Source organism: Canis aureus, chromosome 28 (genome assembly GCF_053574225.1).
Source record: "Canis aureus isolate CA01 chromosome 28, VMU_Caureus_v.1.0, whole genome shotgun sequence".
Taxonomy (NCBI): Eukaryota; Metazoa; Chordata; class Mammalia; order Carnivora; family Canidae; genus Canis; species Canis aureus.
This window is the reverse complement of record NC_135638.1, coordinates 30,214,261-30,230,833: the sequence shown is the minus strand read 5'-3', so window position 1 is coordinate 30,230,833 and position 16,573 is coordinate 30,214,261. Positions and strand designations below refer to the sequence as shown.

The window sequence follows — 16,573 nt, the reverse complement described above, 5'->3', positions numbered from 1 at the left end:
TTGGGTGCGGTGGTTGCTTCTGTTCCTCTTAAAAAAGCTTAAAAAAGCTCCTCTATCAGTAAAATCAGTAAAATATTTCATATGTTCTTCTAGTTTGTTTTTAAAAATAATTTTACTTTTTTATTTAGTCCTTTAATCTCTGCATATTTAATTTTGGTGCAATGAGGCTTAATTTGAGACTTTTCCAAATTGTTCATTTTCTCACGACCTTTTGTTAATAAAATAATCCTTGCTTTCCCCCCTAGGTCTGTGATACTTTCTTTTTCATTTGTTAAATTTACACACACACACACACACACACACACACACACGCACACTCACACGCACACGGGTCTGTTTCAGGGGCTGCATTGATCTGTTTGAAAGATTCTGGTTTTAAGATTGGTGGTAGTTGGTGGGGCTGAGGAGTGACGGTTCGGGTACTCTTTGCCCCGAATGTTACAAAATCACACTAATTCTTGGTATTGTCTTGATGGAACGGGGAAGAGCAGCGGTGAGGAGGCCTTTAGGACCCAGGGGAAAGCCAGGCTGGGTATAGAAGGACCGAGTCTCCGGCGCACACGCCTCCTACCAAAATCACAGCCCCGTGGAGCCGGGGCTCTCATTCACAGCTTTCTAGAGAAATCTGAGCCCGAACCTGCCAGAATAGGGGATCTCACCCACTCAGCTCAGCAACGAGGACACCTGCAGAAACACATTCCTAAAGCAAGGCTGAGCGGCTGTGTGAAGGTATTTGTTGCCTCTTTTCTACCTTCTGTATTTGCAGCGCCTCCCCGCCTTTCCCCCCAGCTCATGCGATGCCATGGCTGCGGCGATTCAGCACTCGGGTGCGCGGACAGCTCCCATCCGCAATCCCTCCGCTCTCCATCCCTCCGCACCCCACTTTCCACGCCTCCGCGGTCCATCCTCCTGCTCCCGGCGCCCGCTCAGCCTGCGCTCCCTCACACCATCAGCACCCCCATCTCTCCACCATCACCGTCATGCTCTCCACCATCACCAGCGCCGTGACTACAGTCCACACAACTGTGTCTTGTCACTTAGACAAAGCCCGAGGTCCGCAGGGTTGAGCAAAAGAACCCAAGTTTTCAGGCACAGGAAGGAAAGTTCAGGTGGACGACACCCTTGAAAACAAAGAGACGCCTGCTTGAGAGAAAGGGAAAGTGAAGCCAGGACACGGAGAGACCCAGGGCAGGGGGACAGATGGGGCACTTGCCAGACACCAGCAGTTAGCCAGCTGCCTTTCAGCAGATTAGGGGCTGTGTAGTTCAGGAAATTAACATGGCCTGGGGTGTAGCGTTATTCCGGTAAAAGAGATATGTAAGCTCAATCCATGTTTCTGGTTTTCCAATGGAGAATCACCAGGAAGCAGGGTGGGGGTGACTGATGACTCATATTCACCCACACACGCCAATTTTCCTTCCTAAGCGTTTATTACAGAAACTCTGGAATTAAGTTTTTTACTGAAATGTTTTGTAAAATGAAGAACCCAAAGATCAACTCTGTAGCCAGAGGAAAAATTAAAATATTGGTGATTGGTGACCTAACAAATGTGGCTCTCACTGGAAAGTGCTATTTGCTCAAATGTCTCTTCCTGTCTACTTATTTCAATTTTCCAATCTTAAACCTCTCCTTGAAGGAGAGAGGATAGACCCCTTGCCCAAAAGGCCAAAGTAGTAATGATATTCAGAGCAGATGGCCTGTCTTTGTTCATCACTAGTCAAGGACTGACTCGGATTTGGAAAGCGAGATTTTCGTGTGCTTTCTCAGTAATCAGGCGATAACACCATTTTCCCATAATAGTAAAGGGTAATAGAGTGCAAAAATTGAAAAAGCATTTTATATAACTGTGTTCTGCGAGGCTCTGTTTTAGAGTGCCATCATTTTCTATCTTAGCTGAAGGGAAGTTGGAACATCTTTCAAATATCTTGAAGGTCCAAACCCAAGTCATAGCACCTCTTTAATTTATCCAGGATCATCTATTTTATAAGAGCTGACAAACATCAGAAAATAAGTACCTGAGCTTGTCATAAATAAAAATATTTCAATGAGTAACCATTTAATTAATCATTACTGAACAGCAAAGTGTTGGGTGGGTGGTGTGGGTTGCTTTTTTTTTTTCATAAAATTAACATCTTAATTAAAAATGAGATGAATCACATTTTCATAGAAGAATGGTGTCAGGTCACATGTAACAAGTTTAAACCAGAGCACAGAAAAGCCTCATTTAAAATTCACTCTTGTACATTTATTCTACTTCCTTAAAAAGAAAAAGAGTCAGTAAAGCAAGTTTTGTCTAAACTGGCTCACTAATTTTGTCAGAAATAAAAAAACAGTCATGAACAAGTAGCTCCTGAAAAAAGTTTTGAAGAAAAATTTACACCAAATACTCTTCTGGAATGAGGGATAGTTGCATTTTTTCAAAAGTTACTTACTGCTATTAATTACATAAACATTGGCATAATTCGATTTGCCTCTAAAATTCACTCACTTTTGAACTCAAACTGAGAAAACTAGTGAAAGTATCTAGTGAAATGGTTTTTAGAGAAGAAGAAAATTTGCTCATATGTACCATCCTTAGGTTGGTAATGTTCACAAGACCCCTCAAGTCCCAAAGAAACAAGATTCTTAGTATTCCCTTATCTGCTTGCAAATAGTGGTTCATCCCAGATAATTTTTTAAAGTGTACATGTTGCCAGTTGTAGCTGCTTCAAACCAGAAACCCAGGCCAGGAATCCACTGTCTCCAATGCTGCCGTCTTCCTATGCTAAATACAATTTTCTGAGGTTGGGGAAATTTCAAAACAATGCTGCTTTGGTGAGATTTACAGGCATCTGTCTCAGAAGTGATGACTTTCTTTGATGAAATATTATGATAGGCTTATTAATTTTTATAGAGTGCTACTATCCTGGCTTCTTCTTCTATTGTCTTTTCTATTAAGGGCTATTTTACTTTTTCCAAATTTTCATTAACATGACTTTCGCATTTTTATAATGGATTTAAAGGTGAATCAAAAACATATTTTCCATCAGAGTGGTATTATACACTTTTGTAAACATGTTCCCAGAGGGGCACATTCCTTCAGAATCATGGAGTGTAAAACTGGTAAATTTTTATCTCCCAAAAAGGAAGAATCAGGAACTCTTCAGAACTAGTGGTGTCTGCTCACTTTTGCAAGCTTTACCAAAGAGCACCTTATTAACCCTGCAAAGTCTATTCGTGACTTTACACACTTCCTCAAAGCAGAGTCATCCTTAGTTAATGGATTCAGACTTGGATTTTCTCTTCTTTCCCATTATATGGTGACTGAGACAGGAGGTAACACAGCAAAATGAGTATATAAAATATGAAGTTTGGTTGCATATCATCGGCCTAGAACATTGCCAAGGAGATCTTTCCCTACATTTCACCCTTCTCCCAAATTTTTATTATTTCAATTATTGTTCATTTTATCCAGATTTCACTGGAATAAATTTGTTTCAGAAGAAGATCCACAAGGTGAATTACTTCAAGTCTGCAATCCCCTAACATCAATCCCAAAAGTTATGTCACTCTAGAGAGAACCATGCTTACTTTTCTATCCAAGTTTGCTTAACAGAAGTTTGTCTTCTTCGATTTGATTTTTCATGGATGTGTAAATCAACTGGTGACTCTTCTTTCTTCCCCCCAAAAACCCTTTAATTTATTCAGTTAATAAGTTCATTGTTCTTCACTACCTCTGATGCACCCTCACAGCCCTTTATCATATCTTCTCTGGCCAGGTAACCCAATCCTCTCCCTTTTCATGGACATGTTATTGCATGACAGAGAGTATCAGAGAAAATTTTCTGTGTAGGAGGCTAATTTTCTATAATCTTTTTTTCTTCCTGACTTCTGAGTCAGCAGGAATTTTCCCTATATGTGTTTGAGATTATTGCTTTTGTCTTCTGGACCCTTTAAGCCATAGAACCAATTCATAGATATTATGCAAAACCAACTTTCTCTATTCCTTCTCCATGAAATAACATCATGTCAATTCAGCTACTATTACTGTTCAGATGCCATACATAAAGTTCCAATCTTTATATGTGCCAAGTACATAGTGTATTCAGTGTTCATTATTGTGTAGTTTTGGAGGAAGGGAAATTGTGGGCCTAGAAATGGCAAAGGTGCTCACGTTATATATAGGTTTTATAAGTAAGAGACCTCTAGTTTGATGTGTGGCCAACTAAAGAGAAAAAAACACATGAGATTCTCTTCTCTTTCCTTTCCTCCCTTCTCTTTCTCCTTCTCTTCTCTGAGCATTTTTGCTTCCCCCATTCCTTCCTTTCTTCATTGCTTTTTGTTGACATATAGAGCACGCAAGCATGTGTGCAAACAATTAATGGAGTAATCTGATAAACTTTTAATGAGTACTAGTATACCAAAGGAGTGAGCTGTCCACAGTGTGAGCTCTGACTTCAGAGATAATTAACTTACCTTTCCCACCCTTTTGATTCACTGTGAATAGTCTAGAGCAGTGCTTCCCAAACAATGTGCATACAAAGTGCCCAGGAATTCTGGTACCCATTCCACTGGTCTGGGTGAGTACACATATCCTATACTCCCAACATTAGTCCCTGGATGCTGCTGATGAGCAGCAAAGAGAACAAACGCTTTCCTTCTTTTTAAACATTCCCACCTAATGTCTAATTAGTAAATAATGACACACATACTAAAACAAAACAAAAACCATTCCAAGTTTGAGGCCCTCATAGCTGAGAAATCATAGCTGTAGTTGAGGAGCAAGTTATATAAAAACCCCTTTTGTTCCCATCTCACCCATGTATACCGTATGTTCCACCTTCACTGGGCAGTTTTCTTAACTTGGATGCCTGTGGCTGACATCATGTGCCTAACCACATCCAGAAGAAGGGTCCCAGTCACATCAACATGATGGGGAAAATATGGAGAGGAAAAGAGGACAAGTGGACTTAGTGGCCATCTTTAGGGGACCCCTGCCTTTCTTCCATTTCTCTAGATCCTCTTCCTCTAAAGAGTCTGTTCTTAGAGATATGCCCTCTTCCCTGAATGACAGAGTCACATGTTTATTTTTTCCTTCCACTTCCCACTGACACTCCTAAGAAGCACAACTAAAATTAAATTTTAAATGGAGGCATTGACTGCCAGTGACTCCTTATGGGGATAGTTTAATAGCATAGAAAGACATTTTAGTCTAATTTTCTATGTCTCAATAAATTTTTCCCTGTAGATTGTCTTTATTTAAAATACAGTGAGGTATAAAGTAAACACTACTTCAAGTAAATATTTTTCTACAGTAAGGAGGCAGAAAAATCCCATGCCTTCCTTGCAAGTTGTCTTTTCCTTCAAATCCTTGTATTATTTGCCCCAAAGCAAACTAAAAGAATAAAAATTGTGTAGGTTGTTCTAGGAGACAGAACACAATCCTCTGTCAAAAGGTCCATCTTCAGAGTCCCAGACTGCTAATTCTGATCTAGCATTGGTTTGGGGTAGAAGTTCTCAGTGTCTTTATTCTGATGGAACTCATTCCAATTTACTTTTCATCTTTCTTAAGAGCAAGAACAAATGGGAGCAGATGACTGTGCTTAGTTGCTATTCTAAAGGGTGCCAAGGGAATTGACACAATGAATATTTATGTGGCAAGGGTAAGCCCTGGGCTAGGACTGAGTTAAAGGTGATGGAAATTTGACTGTGAACCAGGGGCTAAATTCTGGTCAGACTACACTTTCAGATGATTAAAGGTCTCCCCTTTATCCTTCTAGAATTCTCTCCCTGCCCCCGGTATAGCTGGTTCACATCTGCAAGTTGGGTAATGTTTGATAGAATGCCGATGGACTGGGAACCAATTTGTCACTCACAGGATTTATGCTCCTTTGCCAGTACTTATGCAGAGAAGTCCTACATGCCCTAATGGTCAATTTCAAATTCATCATTTGGAAAAAAAGACTTTTCTGGTTGGCACCAAAGAATGTTGCGAACAACTAACATCCGAGGATTAAATGTAGGTACTACTGGCAGCAAAGGAGCATATCATCTTTCAGGAAAGATTTCAAATACAGTTGTGCTTTAAAAAAAAGATTTTTGCTCGTTGTGATTTTCAATTTTGGTCTAGATGTATCAGCAACATCTATTTTTATTTCATTCAGTATAAAAATTCCTTTCAGCATTCATAGGGGAGAAACATATTCAGTTAAAAATTTTGAAGTAAGATTTTAGAAAGATGAAGAGCTATAGGGGTTAACCTATTCAATATACATTTATAATTTGGGGACATAATTTTCATACTTACTAATGGAGGAGGTCACTGATTAGACTTTAATGTGGAATGTTTTATCCCTCAGATTCATTTTTCATTTTTTTCTTATAAAACAAATATGGGTATAGTTTCTCATTTTATATTTGTATTAGTTTAAATTGATGTGTACTCAAAATTATTCTTTTGCATTACTAAAAATATCCAAAAGCAATAAATATTTTAGGTATTTTCATTATTTATTGATGTTCTTTGATATTTCAAACAAGATTGAAGCCTTATAGATTTTATCTTTCTGGTCATGACAACAGCATACTTGTTCCTCCCCAAATCTGGCCAATTTTACAACATCCTTTAAATGATCTTCTTTGGGACTGATGGGGTGAGGGTGTGTGCCTGTTGTGTGAATGAGTCATTGTGAGGGCATGAGTATCCAGGGTGGTGTAGAGAAAGGACCTATGCTGAGAGGCAGGGCGAGGTCATTGACAGAACATGGGCTTTAGGTCAGGTAGGCTGGGATGTGAATCTTCATTCTTCTAGCTATAATTAATCTATCTAAATTTCAGATTTATCCTTTCATTTAATAATTAATAACCCAGCTTAAAGTTTGGTGTAGAGATTAGATCATAGAACATCAAAGCTGTAGGTACATAATGAGTATTCAATGAATTTTTGTTTTCTTCCCCCAATTTTTAACATCAGTTTATTATTTGACTTTAAGACAAGTGCTTAGTTGTTCTAAGACTCAATCTCTTTTTTACCTGGAAACAACAAAATTATGATATTAACAAGATTACAGTAAATGTAAAATGCAGCTTTTTATTTCCAAAGTACTTTTACCTACAGCATTTCATGTGATCCTCAGCATCTCCTCCGGAATTCTTCTTATTCTACCTATTGCAGGATTGTTGTAACAATGAAGAAAGATAATTGATGTAAAAAGCCTTGAAATAATACATACTCACATACATATTCTGTAGACAAGGTCTGGTTATTTTAGTCTGATTGTTTCCCACTATATCTAATGAATGTGTGTTCTGAAGATAATGAAATAAATGAAAATAATAGATTATAAAATAACCAAAATCTATTTCATTTGAACTATTGTATTTTCTAAAATTATTTTTCCACATAGATTCCTTAGTTCATAAGTACTAGGATGTGTGTGTATGTGTGTGTGTGTGTGTGTGTACACAAATACACCTTCTTAATATTAGATTTTTTTAAAAAGATTTATTTATTTATTTGACAGAGAGAGAGTGAGCATGCAGGAGAGGGGTAGAGGAGGTAAAGAATCTCAAGCAGACTTCCCACTGAGCACAGAGCCCGATGCAGGGCTTGCTCTCACAACCCTGAGATCATGACCTGAATTGAAATCAAGACTCAGATGCTTAACTGACTGAACCATCTAGGCACCCCAACACTGAATTCTGTATAAGGGGAAATATACAAATAGGTTTCTTCTAATGCGAACTTGAGATGAAGTGGGAATCTTGAATCTATGGATACCATGATTTCAAATATTGTGACATAAAGACTCATCTTTCCTCTCTCTCACACAAAGCACAACTAATATTTCAATTTCTAGTTCATTAGAAAAAGCATGCATTAGAAGTAGAAGTTAGCTGCTTCTACCTTGGGCACCCCAGAGGGTGTGGTAAGTTACTCTCCATGTATTTGTAACAATCTCTACATAAAGAATCATTTGAGACCCAAACAACGAGAAAGATGATTTCTGGGACTCACTCATATGAATCTGCCTAAAGTGCCCCCTTTTGATTATCAAGCACATTTCAGTGAACAGATCATGCTTGGCACTCTGCGAGGTATGGCAAAGTATCAATCTTTCAAATAGAATGGCAGGATCTTTGATCTGGCATTTTAGTCAAGGGGAAAATACACGAAAGAAGAGCAAACATTTGTGATGGCTGGAAAAAGCATAGACAGTTAGATTCTTAAATAACTTCAGTCCTCTAGCGATGAAGAAACAAGAACTAGATTGAACATCTGTAAAGCTTGACGTTAAGCTACCCAAGAATGTCTGTGAGCAGCTTCAGCATGTTTAGGTTGACAGAACAGTAAATCTAGAAGGAATTTTAGTAAAGGACAGTAAGTTTCTGAGAGGGAAGGTGACTTGCTGAAGGCCCCATAGCTCTTTGCTGTACCTAGGAAGCAGAACAGCACAGTAGGAGAAAGCATGGGACTGGAGAAAGATTACTTGGTCTTAAATCCAATTTCTGCTGGTTAGTAGCTGTATAACCTTGAGAAACTCATTTAACCTCTTTATGCCTCACTTTCCTCATCTGAAAAATGGGGACAATAATACATTCATTTCATACAGTTGTTCTAAAGATCAAATAATGTAATATATAAATAGATAGTATGTAAGTGTGTGGGACATAATAAATACAGTTATAACAAATAATAAAGTAAAGCTATTATTACTATTCATTCCAGTAGGACAGAAATCCACTCCTACTTCTTCATGTGATACCAAGTATGATGTATCTTATCATACTTGTTTGACCAATTCAGAAAAATTGAATGAGAACCAAGTCCTTCACATGAACAAAAGATGACAGTCAAGTGAAAACTCTGCATCCTAGAGAATATTCTTGAATGGTATAGCATTTTTAGCCTTAAATATTATCCATTAGGGGCACCTGGGTGTTGAGCACCTGCCTTTGGCTCAGGTCGTGATCCCGGGGTCCTGGAATAGTGTTCCTCATCAGGCTCCTTGCAGGGAGGCTACTTCTCCCTCTGGCTATGTCTCTGCTTCTCTCTCTGTGTCTGCATGATAAATAAATAAATTCTTAAGAAATATATTATCTTTTTTTTTTTTTAATGATAGGCACGCAGTGAGAGAGAGAGAGAGGCAGAGACACAGGCAGAGGGAGAAGCAGGCTCCATGCACCGGGAGCCTGACGTGGGATTCGATCCCGGGTCTCCAGGATCACGCCCTGGGCCAAAGGCAGGCGCCAAACTGCTACGCCACCCAGGGATCCCTATATTATCAATTAAAGTTGTTATTTAAATAGCAGATTATTCAGAGTTCTGAACTAAGCGTTTGCCTCTAATGGAAAATATCTGTTTCATCCAAAGTGACCCTAGCTTGGGTGTTCTCCCCAGAAGATTCTACTGTATACTGAAGACAGAATAAAGATGTAAATTGAAGCAAATTTATTTGAGATATTATAGATTGGAAGCATAGCTATGTGTGGAAGTGGGTCATGAAAAATACAATCTCAGCTCTCCCCTTGAACCTGTAGTAATTGATCTCAGAAACGCTGTCGAGTTCCCTGAACTGTAAAGGTATGTAACTTGCTCCCAGAACCTTTAAATCTTCTGAAGGGGAAAAGCTATTGCTACGATTTGTGCTCTAAGTATCCTGTGCCATGGCTTGGAACTGTGAACATCACCCAGCATGCTTCAGAGAGGCAATGATCTGAAGTACATTGTGCCTAGGCTAAATTCTCCTGGAAAATTAAAAGTCAGCTGCAACACTGTAATTTAAGGAAAATAGTTCCAGAGGCGCCCAAGAGAAGGGGAAACCATTCACTGATTGAAACAATGATTTGACTATTTTCTTTATTCATATACTCTCTATATATTTTGGGGCATCTACTCTGTGGTAGACACTGTTCTCGGCACTGAGGATAGATGGTGAACACAACAAAGTCCTTCTACTCATACAGGTGACACTCTGTGGGTCAGGCACTGTACTGGGGACACACAAATGAGTGAGCTCCAGCTCTTCTATGCAAGAGTTCAGACTAAAGAAGGAGAGAGGGAGATGGCAAGGAAATGATGTGATTGGGGCATTGGAAATGATTGGGATGGCTAGTGACCTGTGAAAGTCAGTGAGGGTTTCCTAGAGAAAATGGTGTCCAGATGACTTCTCAAGAGTGAAGAGGAGTTCATCAGTGGTCATTCTTTGTCAAGGTCCACAGATGTTAGGAGAAGCTTCAAGTGGCTCAGTGTGGCTGCATGGCCAGGTGGTGAATCTGGAGAGAGATAGGGACCAGATGGTGAAGAGTCTTGGAAACATTATTATGTAGTTTTATACTTTATCCCAGGACAATTGACAGCTATTGGCCAATGTCAATCAAGGAATGACATGAGCAGGTTTCAATTTTTTTTTTTTAAGATTTTATTTATTTATTCATAGAGACAGAGATACGGGCAGAGGGTGAAGCAGGCACCATACAGAGAGCCTGACATGGGACTTGATCCCGGGTCTCCAGGATCATGCCCTTGGCTGCAGGCAGTGCTAAACCGCTGCACCACCGGGGCTGCCCATGAGCAGGTTTCAATGACAATACAGAGAATGCACCGGAGAAGGGTAGGGTTGGCAGCAAGGGAGCCATTGAGAGAATGTTGCAGGGCTAAACAGACAAGGACTGATGTGACCAAAGACAGTGAAAATAGATGGAAAAAAATGGGCAGATTTAAGAAATATTCTGGAAGTAATTGTCTGGAACTGGGTGGTAAAGGAAAGAGTGGAGTAATAGTGGACTTACAGGTTTCTAGAATGGGAAACTTCATAGAAGATGACATCAGTCACTAAGAGATGGAGATGGAGGAGCAAATTCAGGATGAGGAACTATGATTAGTTCAGGTTTAAGCATATTGAGTTCATGGTGGATAGAGAACATTTATGTGGGGTTTGAGAAGGAGGTCTGGTATGTAGCCTGAAGACTAGGAGAGAGCTATAGACAGAAATTATATTACATGTAAGGTGGCCAAACCACAGGACAAGGTCCTAGAAACACTACACTGAAGTGTTCACAGAAAGAGAAGACAACAGGAGTCAACAAGGCTGAGAGAAAAATCTGGAGTCAGAGAAAGTGAATGGGAGATTGGGAGAAAGAGTTTTTTTTTTAAGATTTTATTTATTCATGAGAGACACACAGAAAAAGAGGCAGAGACATAGGCAGAGGGAGAGGGAGAAGCAGGCTCCATGCAAGAAGCCTGATGTGGTACTTGATCCCGGGTCTCCGGGATTACGCCCTGGGCTGAAGGCGGATGCTTAACTGCTGAACCACCCAGGCATCCCAGGAGAGAGAGTTCTAAAAAGGATGAAGTCATCAATATCAAATACTGATAGAGTTCACCCATAAAGAGTACGGAGATGTGTCTATGGCATATAGGAACAAAATGATCATTCACTGTAGGGTGACCATCTGTCAGGGTTTGCTTAGAACTGTCCTAGTTTATGGCTATTGTTCCAGCATTATTATTATTATAAGTGCCCCCTCATGTCTAAATTTGGATGGTAAATTATATGATCAGCCTGCTCAATTGGTTGTTGGGAGCAGTAAAGAGATATTGCTGTGGGTGTTGGGGTGAAGTGGAAGAGGAGATATCCAACAAGGGAATTTCTGAATGGGTGTGGTAAGCTGCTAGATAGGGAATTTTAATAGCAGATGAACATCAGGCTAGATGGATTTGGAAGTTTCTTCCAATCCCAGGAATAGTTAATAGCATTATTTTCCAATTACCATTCTAAGTCCTTAAAATCAGTGAAAATCAAGACTTTGTTTTATTTCTCATTTTCACATGTTACAGAGCTAAATGCTGTTCTCTTACAAATTATTGTACACAGCCAACATTTGATACACAAAATTTCTATTATTTCATTATCTTGAAAATGAATGCCAGTTACCTGAATTGTTCTTTATGTCCCCCCACATCACAGTACAAAACAGAAACGTGTGAGCTGACGGTCTGCCTTAAGAACTAACTGGTAGTTCTAAATTAAACAGAAGAATAATTTTGTCTTTTAAATCATTTCGTATGATGAAACAGTACCAATAATAATTAGGTCATGAATAAATATTCTGCCTCTCATTGCTAATACCGTTGACCTAGGAAAGCTAGGAAAGAAAAAATAGATGGCTCCAAGTTCATTTACACCTAGTATGGCTTCTGATTTTTGCAACTTCCAGGTTGGACCAAACAGATGTCCAAGAGCATTTATATTTAAAATGAGAAAGATGCAAGTAATATGAGGGCTCCTCTGTAGTGTAGAAGCCATAAGAGATGGATCTGAGGAGATTCAGACAATCATTATTGTTAGTAAAATGATATATCGGGACAACAGGGAAATTATATAAAATGGGAGGCTTTGTAAGCCTGTATGGATATTGGCACAGCAGGGAGGCATCGAGGGTTTCAAGTCCCTTTGCCTTTCCTATGGAAGAGTAACAAAGGCAAATGATAAAGCCGCTTGTAACATCCACATGTGAGCATCCTTTCTCATCGCTGTTGAATTTGATTATGGAAGATCAGGTTTCCAGCCAAAAGGCGACTGCCCTTCCCCCCTTCCCCCAGCCGCTGTTAGTTCAGTTTTGAATAATTAGGTACCTGTGGGGTTAGGATAGAATGACCTTTAACAGTCTCTTTTTATTGTTAAGATGCAAATGACTGCCTTTTAAAAAGGTGGGGGGGCAGGAGTATTTCTGTGAAAGGTACTTCTGTTTGAGAAAAGAGGCTATCAGAGAGCAATAAATTGTACAGCAGCCATAATTTCTAGGCCTGTGAATAGCCCCATAAAGCATGCTGTAGCAGAGAGGGATCTTTCTCTCTTCTACTGTTTCTTAGAATAATTAATGAAAGAGGAATCTATTACTCATTGACCATACACTATTATGTTAACTGGTCAGTGTGACTAACAAGTTCCCAAATATATTTCAAATATTTGCATCTTATGCATACAGGCTGTCAACAATTAAATTCTGCCAATTGCATGATTTTAAATATCATTCACCCTTTGCTCTTTGGACACCTAATCTAATCAAACCCACAGCACAATACTGCTTTTCTATCTAGGTTCCAGTTAATTTGCCCAGACTTTGTATCATCACTGTTTTGTCTCTCTTGTGTGCATTTGTTTTGCAGTAAGAAATGGTCTCAGTTTTGCTTCTTTTTTGGATGGCCATCACCACGTAAGACCTGAATGTCCGACTGCTCTCCGAGAACAGAAAGAGGACCTTCTATCTGTCTGTTTCAGTGGCAGCTTGGTAATAAAAAACCCATTGAATGGGCCCCGATCTCAGCAGACCATCAGGTGAATGGGACCAGTCTCCCTTCTTTCAAAATACCAGAAATTAAGCACTTGGAAAGGAGATTTGGCCAAGATGACCCATTTACAGGCTGGACTCAGTCCAGAGACTATAGAGAAAGCTCGCCTGGAACTGAATGAAAACCCAGATGTTTTACATCAGGATATCCAGCAAGTCAGGGACATGATCATCACCAGGCCTGACATTGGATTTTTACGTACAGATGATGCCTTCATCCTGAGATTTCTCCGAGCCAGGAAGTTTCACCAAGCAGATGCCTTTAGACTCCTGGCCCAGTACTTTCAGTACCGCCAGCTAAACCTGGACATGTTCAAAAACTTCAAGGCTGATGATCCTGGCATTAAGAGGGCTCTCATCGACGGGTTCCCTGGAGTGCTGGAAAATCGTGATCACTACGGCAGGAAGATTCTTCTGCTGTTTGCAGCCAATTGGGATCAGAGTAGGTAAATGTAGATAGTGTCTTTACTTGGTTTTTCTTTTTCATAAGCATACTTACTGCATGTTTGGTGCTATATGGCTTTCATTTTTAAAAAAATGCAAAAAATTTGTGATTAGTGAGCTTTCATATAAAAAAAAATACAGTCCACACAGCCACAAAGGAAGGTTTAAGGCCACAAGATTACTGTCATCAAAAGGCAATTCCAGATTCATGGTGGTAGTTTGGAACAATAGAATCACAGTGTAGGATTGTAAGACACCTTTGAAATCATTATTCTATTCATCAGAGTGGGTCATTTATTTTAATAAAGTTGAAAGCTGGTCTTCTAAAAGAACCATATATTCTGTCTTTCGTGTTCTCATCTCTAACAACCAAAACAACAAAAATGGATTCAGTAGATGGCTTTAAATCAAGTGTTTTCAACACATAAATAATTGCTTGGATCCTCTCCATGATTTTAATATCCTATATTTCTTCTGAGTGCCAGAAATGCATCTGTCTCTGAAAATCTTATAAGAAACCACAAACTCAATATGTCCCAAACTGAACTCACCATCTTCCCCAACTATATCTGCCTTTCCATCTCTCCAGTCTCTCCAGCCAGAAATCTGAGTGTCATGCTGAGCTGCTTCTTGCCTTTGCTCTTCACATCCACTAAATCGCCAAATCCCTCCCCTTTCTTCTTAAAACCTCTCAAATCATGTCACCTCTCTTTGTTCCCAATGTTCTTGCCTTCGCTTAGGTTCTTATCATTTCTCACTTGAATTTCTACAACAGACTCTTAACTGGCATCCCTGCCTCTGATCTACTCTCTTCCAAGCCATCTAGTCTACATCATAGCTGGAGTGACCTTTCCAAAATTCTGCGATGTCACTCTGCTGATTAAAATTCTTTAGTGACCTGCAAGGCCTTCAAAGTAAACCTTGCATATTTCCTGCTGTGCTTCATCTTCTGCCCTTCTTGGTCTCTGGTCCAGGCAGAAGGTACTATAAACATTGCCTTAAATAGCTGAAGTTTCCCTGTGCCTCCAAGCCTCTGGACTTGCCTCATCAGACATTGAAAGGAGAGACCAACCACCTCTTCTCCCAATTCCGATCATCCTGGACACAGTCTGCCAATTGATTCACACTCATCTTTATGCTTCTTCCCTGTAGAGTCTTCATATACCCCTCAACCCAACCCTTCTTAGTTAGGTGCCCTTCCTTTGTTCATATTTCCATTAAAGCATGTCTAATAGAGGTGTAAGAACCTTTGCTATTGGGGATCCCTGGGTGGCTCAGTGGTTTAGTGCCTGCCTTTCAGCCCAGGGCGTGATCCTGGAGACCCAGGATTGAGTCCCATGTCGGGCTCCCTGCATGTAGCCTGCTTCTCCCTCTGCCTCTGTCTCTGCCTCTCTCTCTCTCTGTGTCTCTCATAAATAAATAAATAAATAAATAAATAAATAAATAAATAAATAAAATCTTTTAAAAAACCATTGCTATTACAGCTATTATTTTGGAATACTTACCATATACTCTACTGAGCACTTATATTATAAATGTATTTATATTGTCTCATTTAACCCAATGAGAACTTTTCATGAAAGATATTATTATCCATATGTTGCATTTGATGACACAAGACTTTGAGAAATTAAGTAACTCACTCAGTGTCACATAACTAGTGAAATATAGACTGGGAGTGGAGCTCCAATAGTCTGACTCAAGAGCAAGTTGTCTTAACCTTATTTTACTGTAATTGTGTGTTTACTTGTGTCCTCTTTCTTATTCCTCCTCCCAAGATAACAAGTTCCTTGAGGGTAGGAGACTGTCACTTTCATGTTTATCTCTTTGGTACACAGCACAATGTCCAATTGATCTGAATGAGAAAGAATGCATGGATCAATCTCCAAAACCTCCCCTGTGACTTTAGTTTTCACAGAAGTATCATCATGGAAGTGTTTATGGTGCCTGGGGAGACATGGGTTTAACTTTAAAATATATACCAAAGAATCCCTCCCCAATATATTAAAAGGAATTTCTAGGGTGGCCCTTTATTCATATCATTCCTCCTCCTCTTAAAAATGATAATATTATAAGACACCTTAGTAACTACTGGCTGTTTTCTGGTTGATAAATTGGGGTTGGGCAACTTAATCCTGAAAATATATTTCAGGGTTTTAACACCATCGTTCTAGAGTTTCATCAACTCTGCACCTGAGCTGGAATGCTTTTCTGTGTTTCTACTCTGTTAACACAAGGTCCCTGCCAAGAAAGAGCCTATTGTGCAATCCACTGTCCTGCAGTTTGCAAACATACAAATGGTTAACTCCCATCTACCATAGGAGAATTCCTTCTGAGAAACACAAACCATCAACATAGGGCATCAGTCTTAGGCCAGAGAAAACAGCTGTTCTTTTGAGAATGGCACATTAACATTTTGGATTTTGGAATAAGACAATTTTGATAATTCTGAAGAATATCATGCAGACTTCATTTGCGCTTTGCTGTTGTAAGTGTTCTAGAACTTCCATCTGCTAAGACACTAAGTAGTGATTTACACATAAAAAATACATCATAGCAAAATATCTTATTTTGTATTAGCATTTGGTCCATATGTATCTCAAAATGGGTTAAGAAGTAATAACACATAGTAATAGTAAGTAGACTTGAATCTCCGAGAGAATAATCCAAATGTTTATGATTATGATAACCTTGAACAAGTTATAGGCCTCTGTTCCATAGTTTTCTCAAGTGTAAAATAAGAAGCTCAAGCTAGGTAATCCCTGAGACACCTCAGCTCTAATGGCTCATGAATATG

The 16,573-nt window shown here is 39.4% G+C and overlaps 1 protein-coding gene across 1 annotated transcript in view; it reads left to right on the top strand.

Moving 5' to 3' along the window:
• The first annotated feature begins 547 nt into the window (after positions 1-547).
• CLVS1 (clavesin 1) overlaps positions 548-16,573 on the top strand; it is a 174,911-nt gene continuing 158,885 nt past the window's right edge. Inside the window, exons 1-2 of the mRNA XM_077876840.1 lie at positions 548-729; positions 13,151-13,778. Coding sequence (XP_077732966.1) covers positions 13,324-13,778 — 455 coding nt within the window. The 5' untranslated portion in view covers positions 548-729; positions 13,151-13,323. The remainder of the gene's footprint in view (positions 730-13,150; positions 13,779-16,573) is intronic.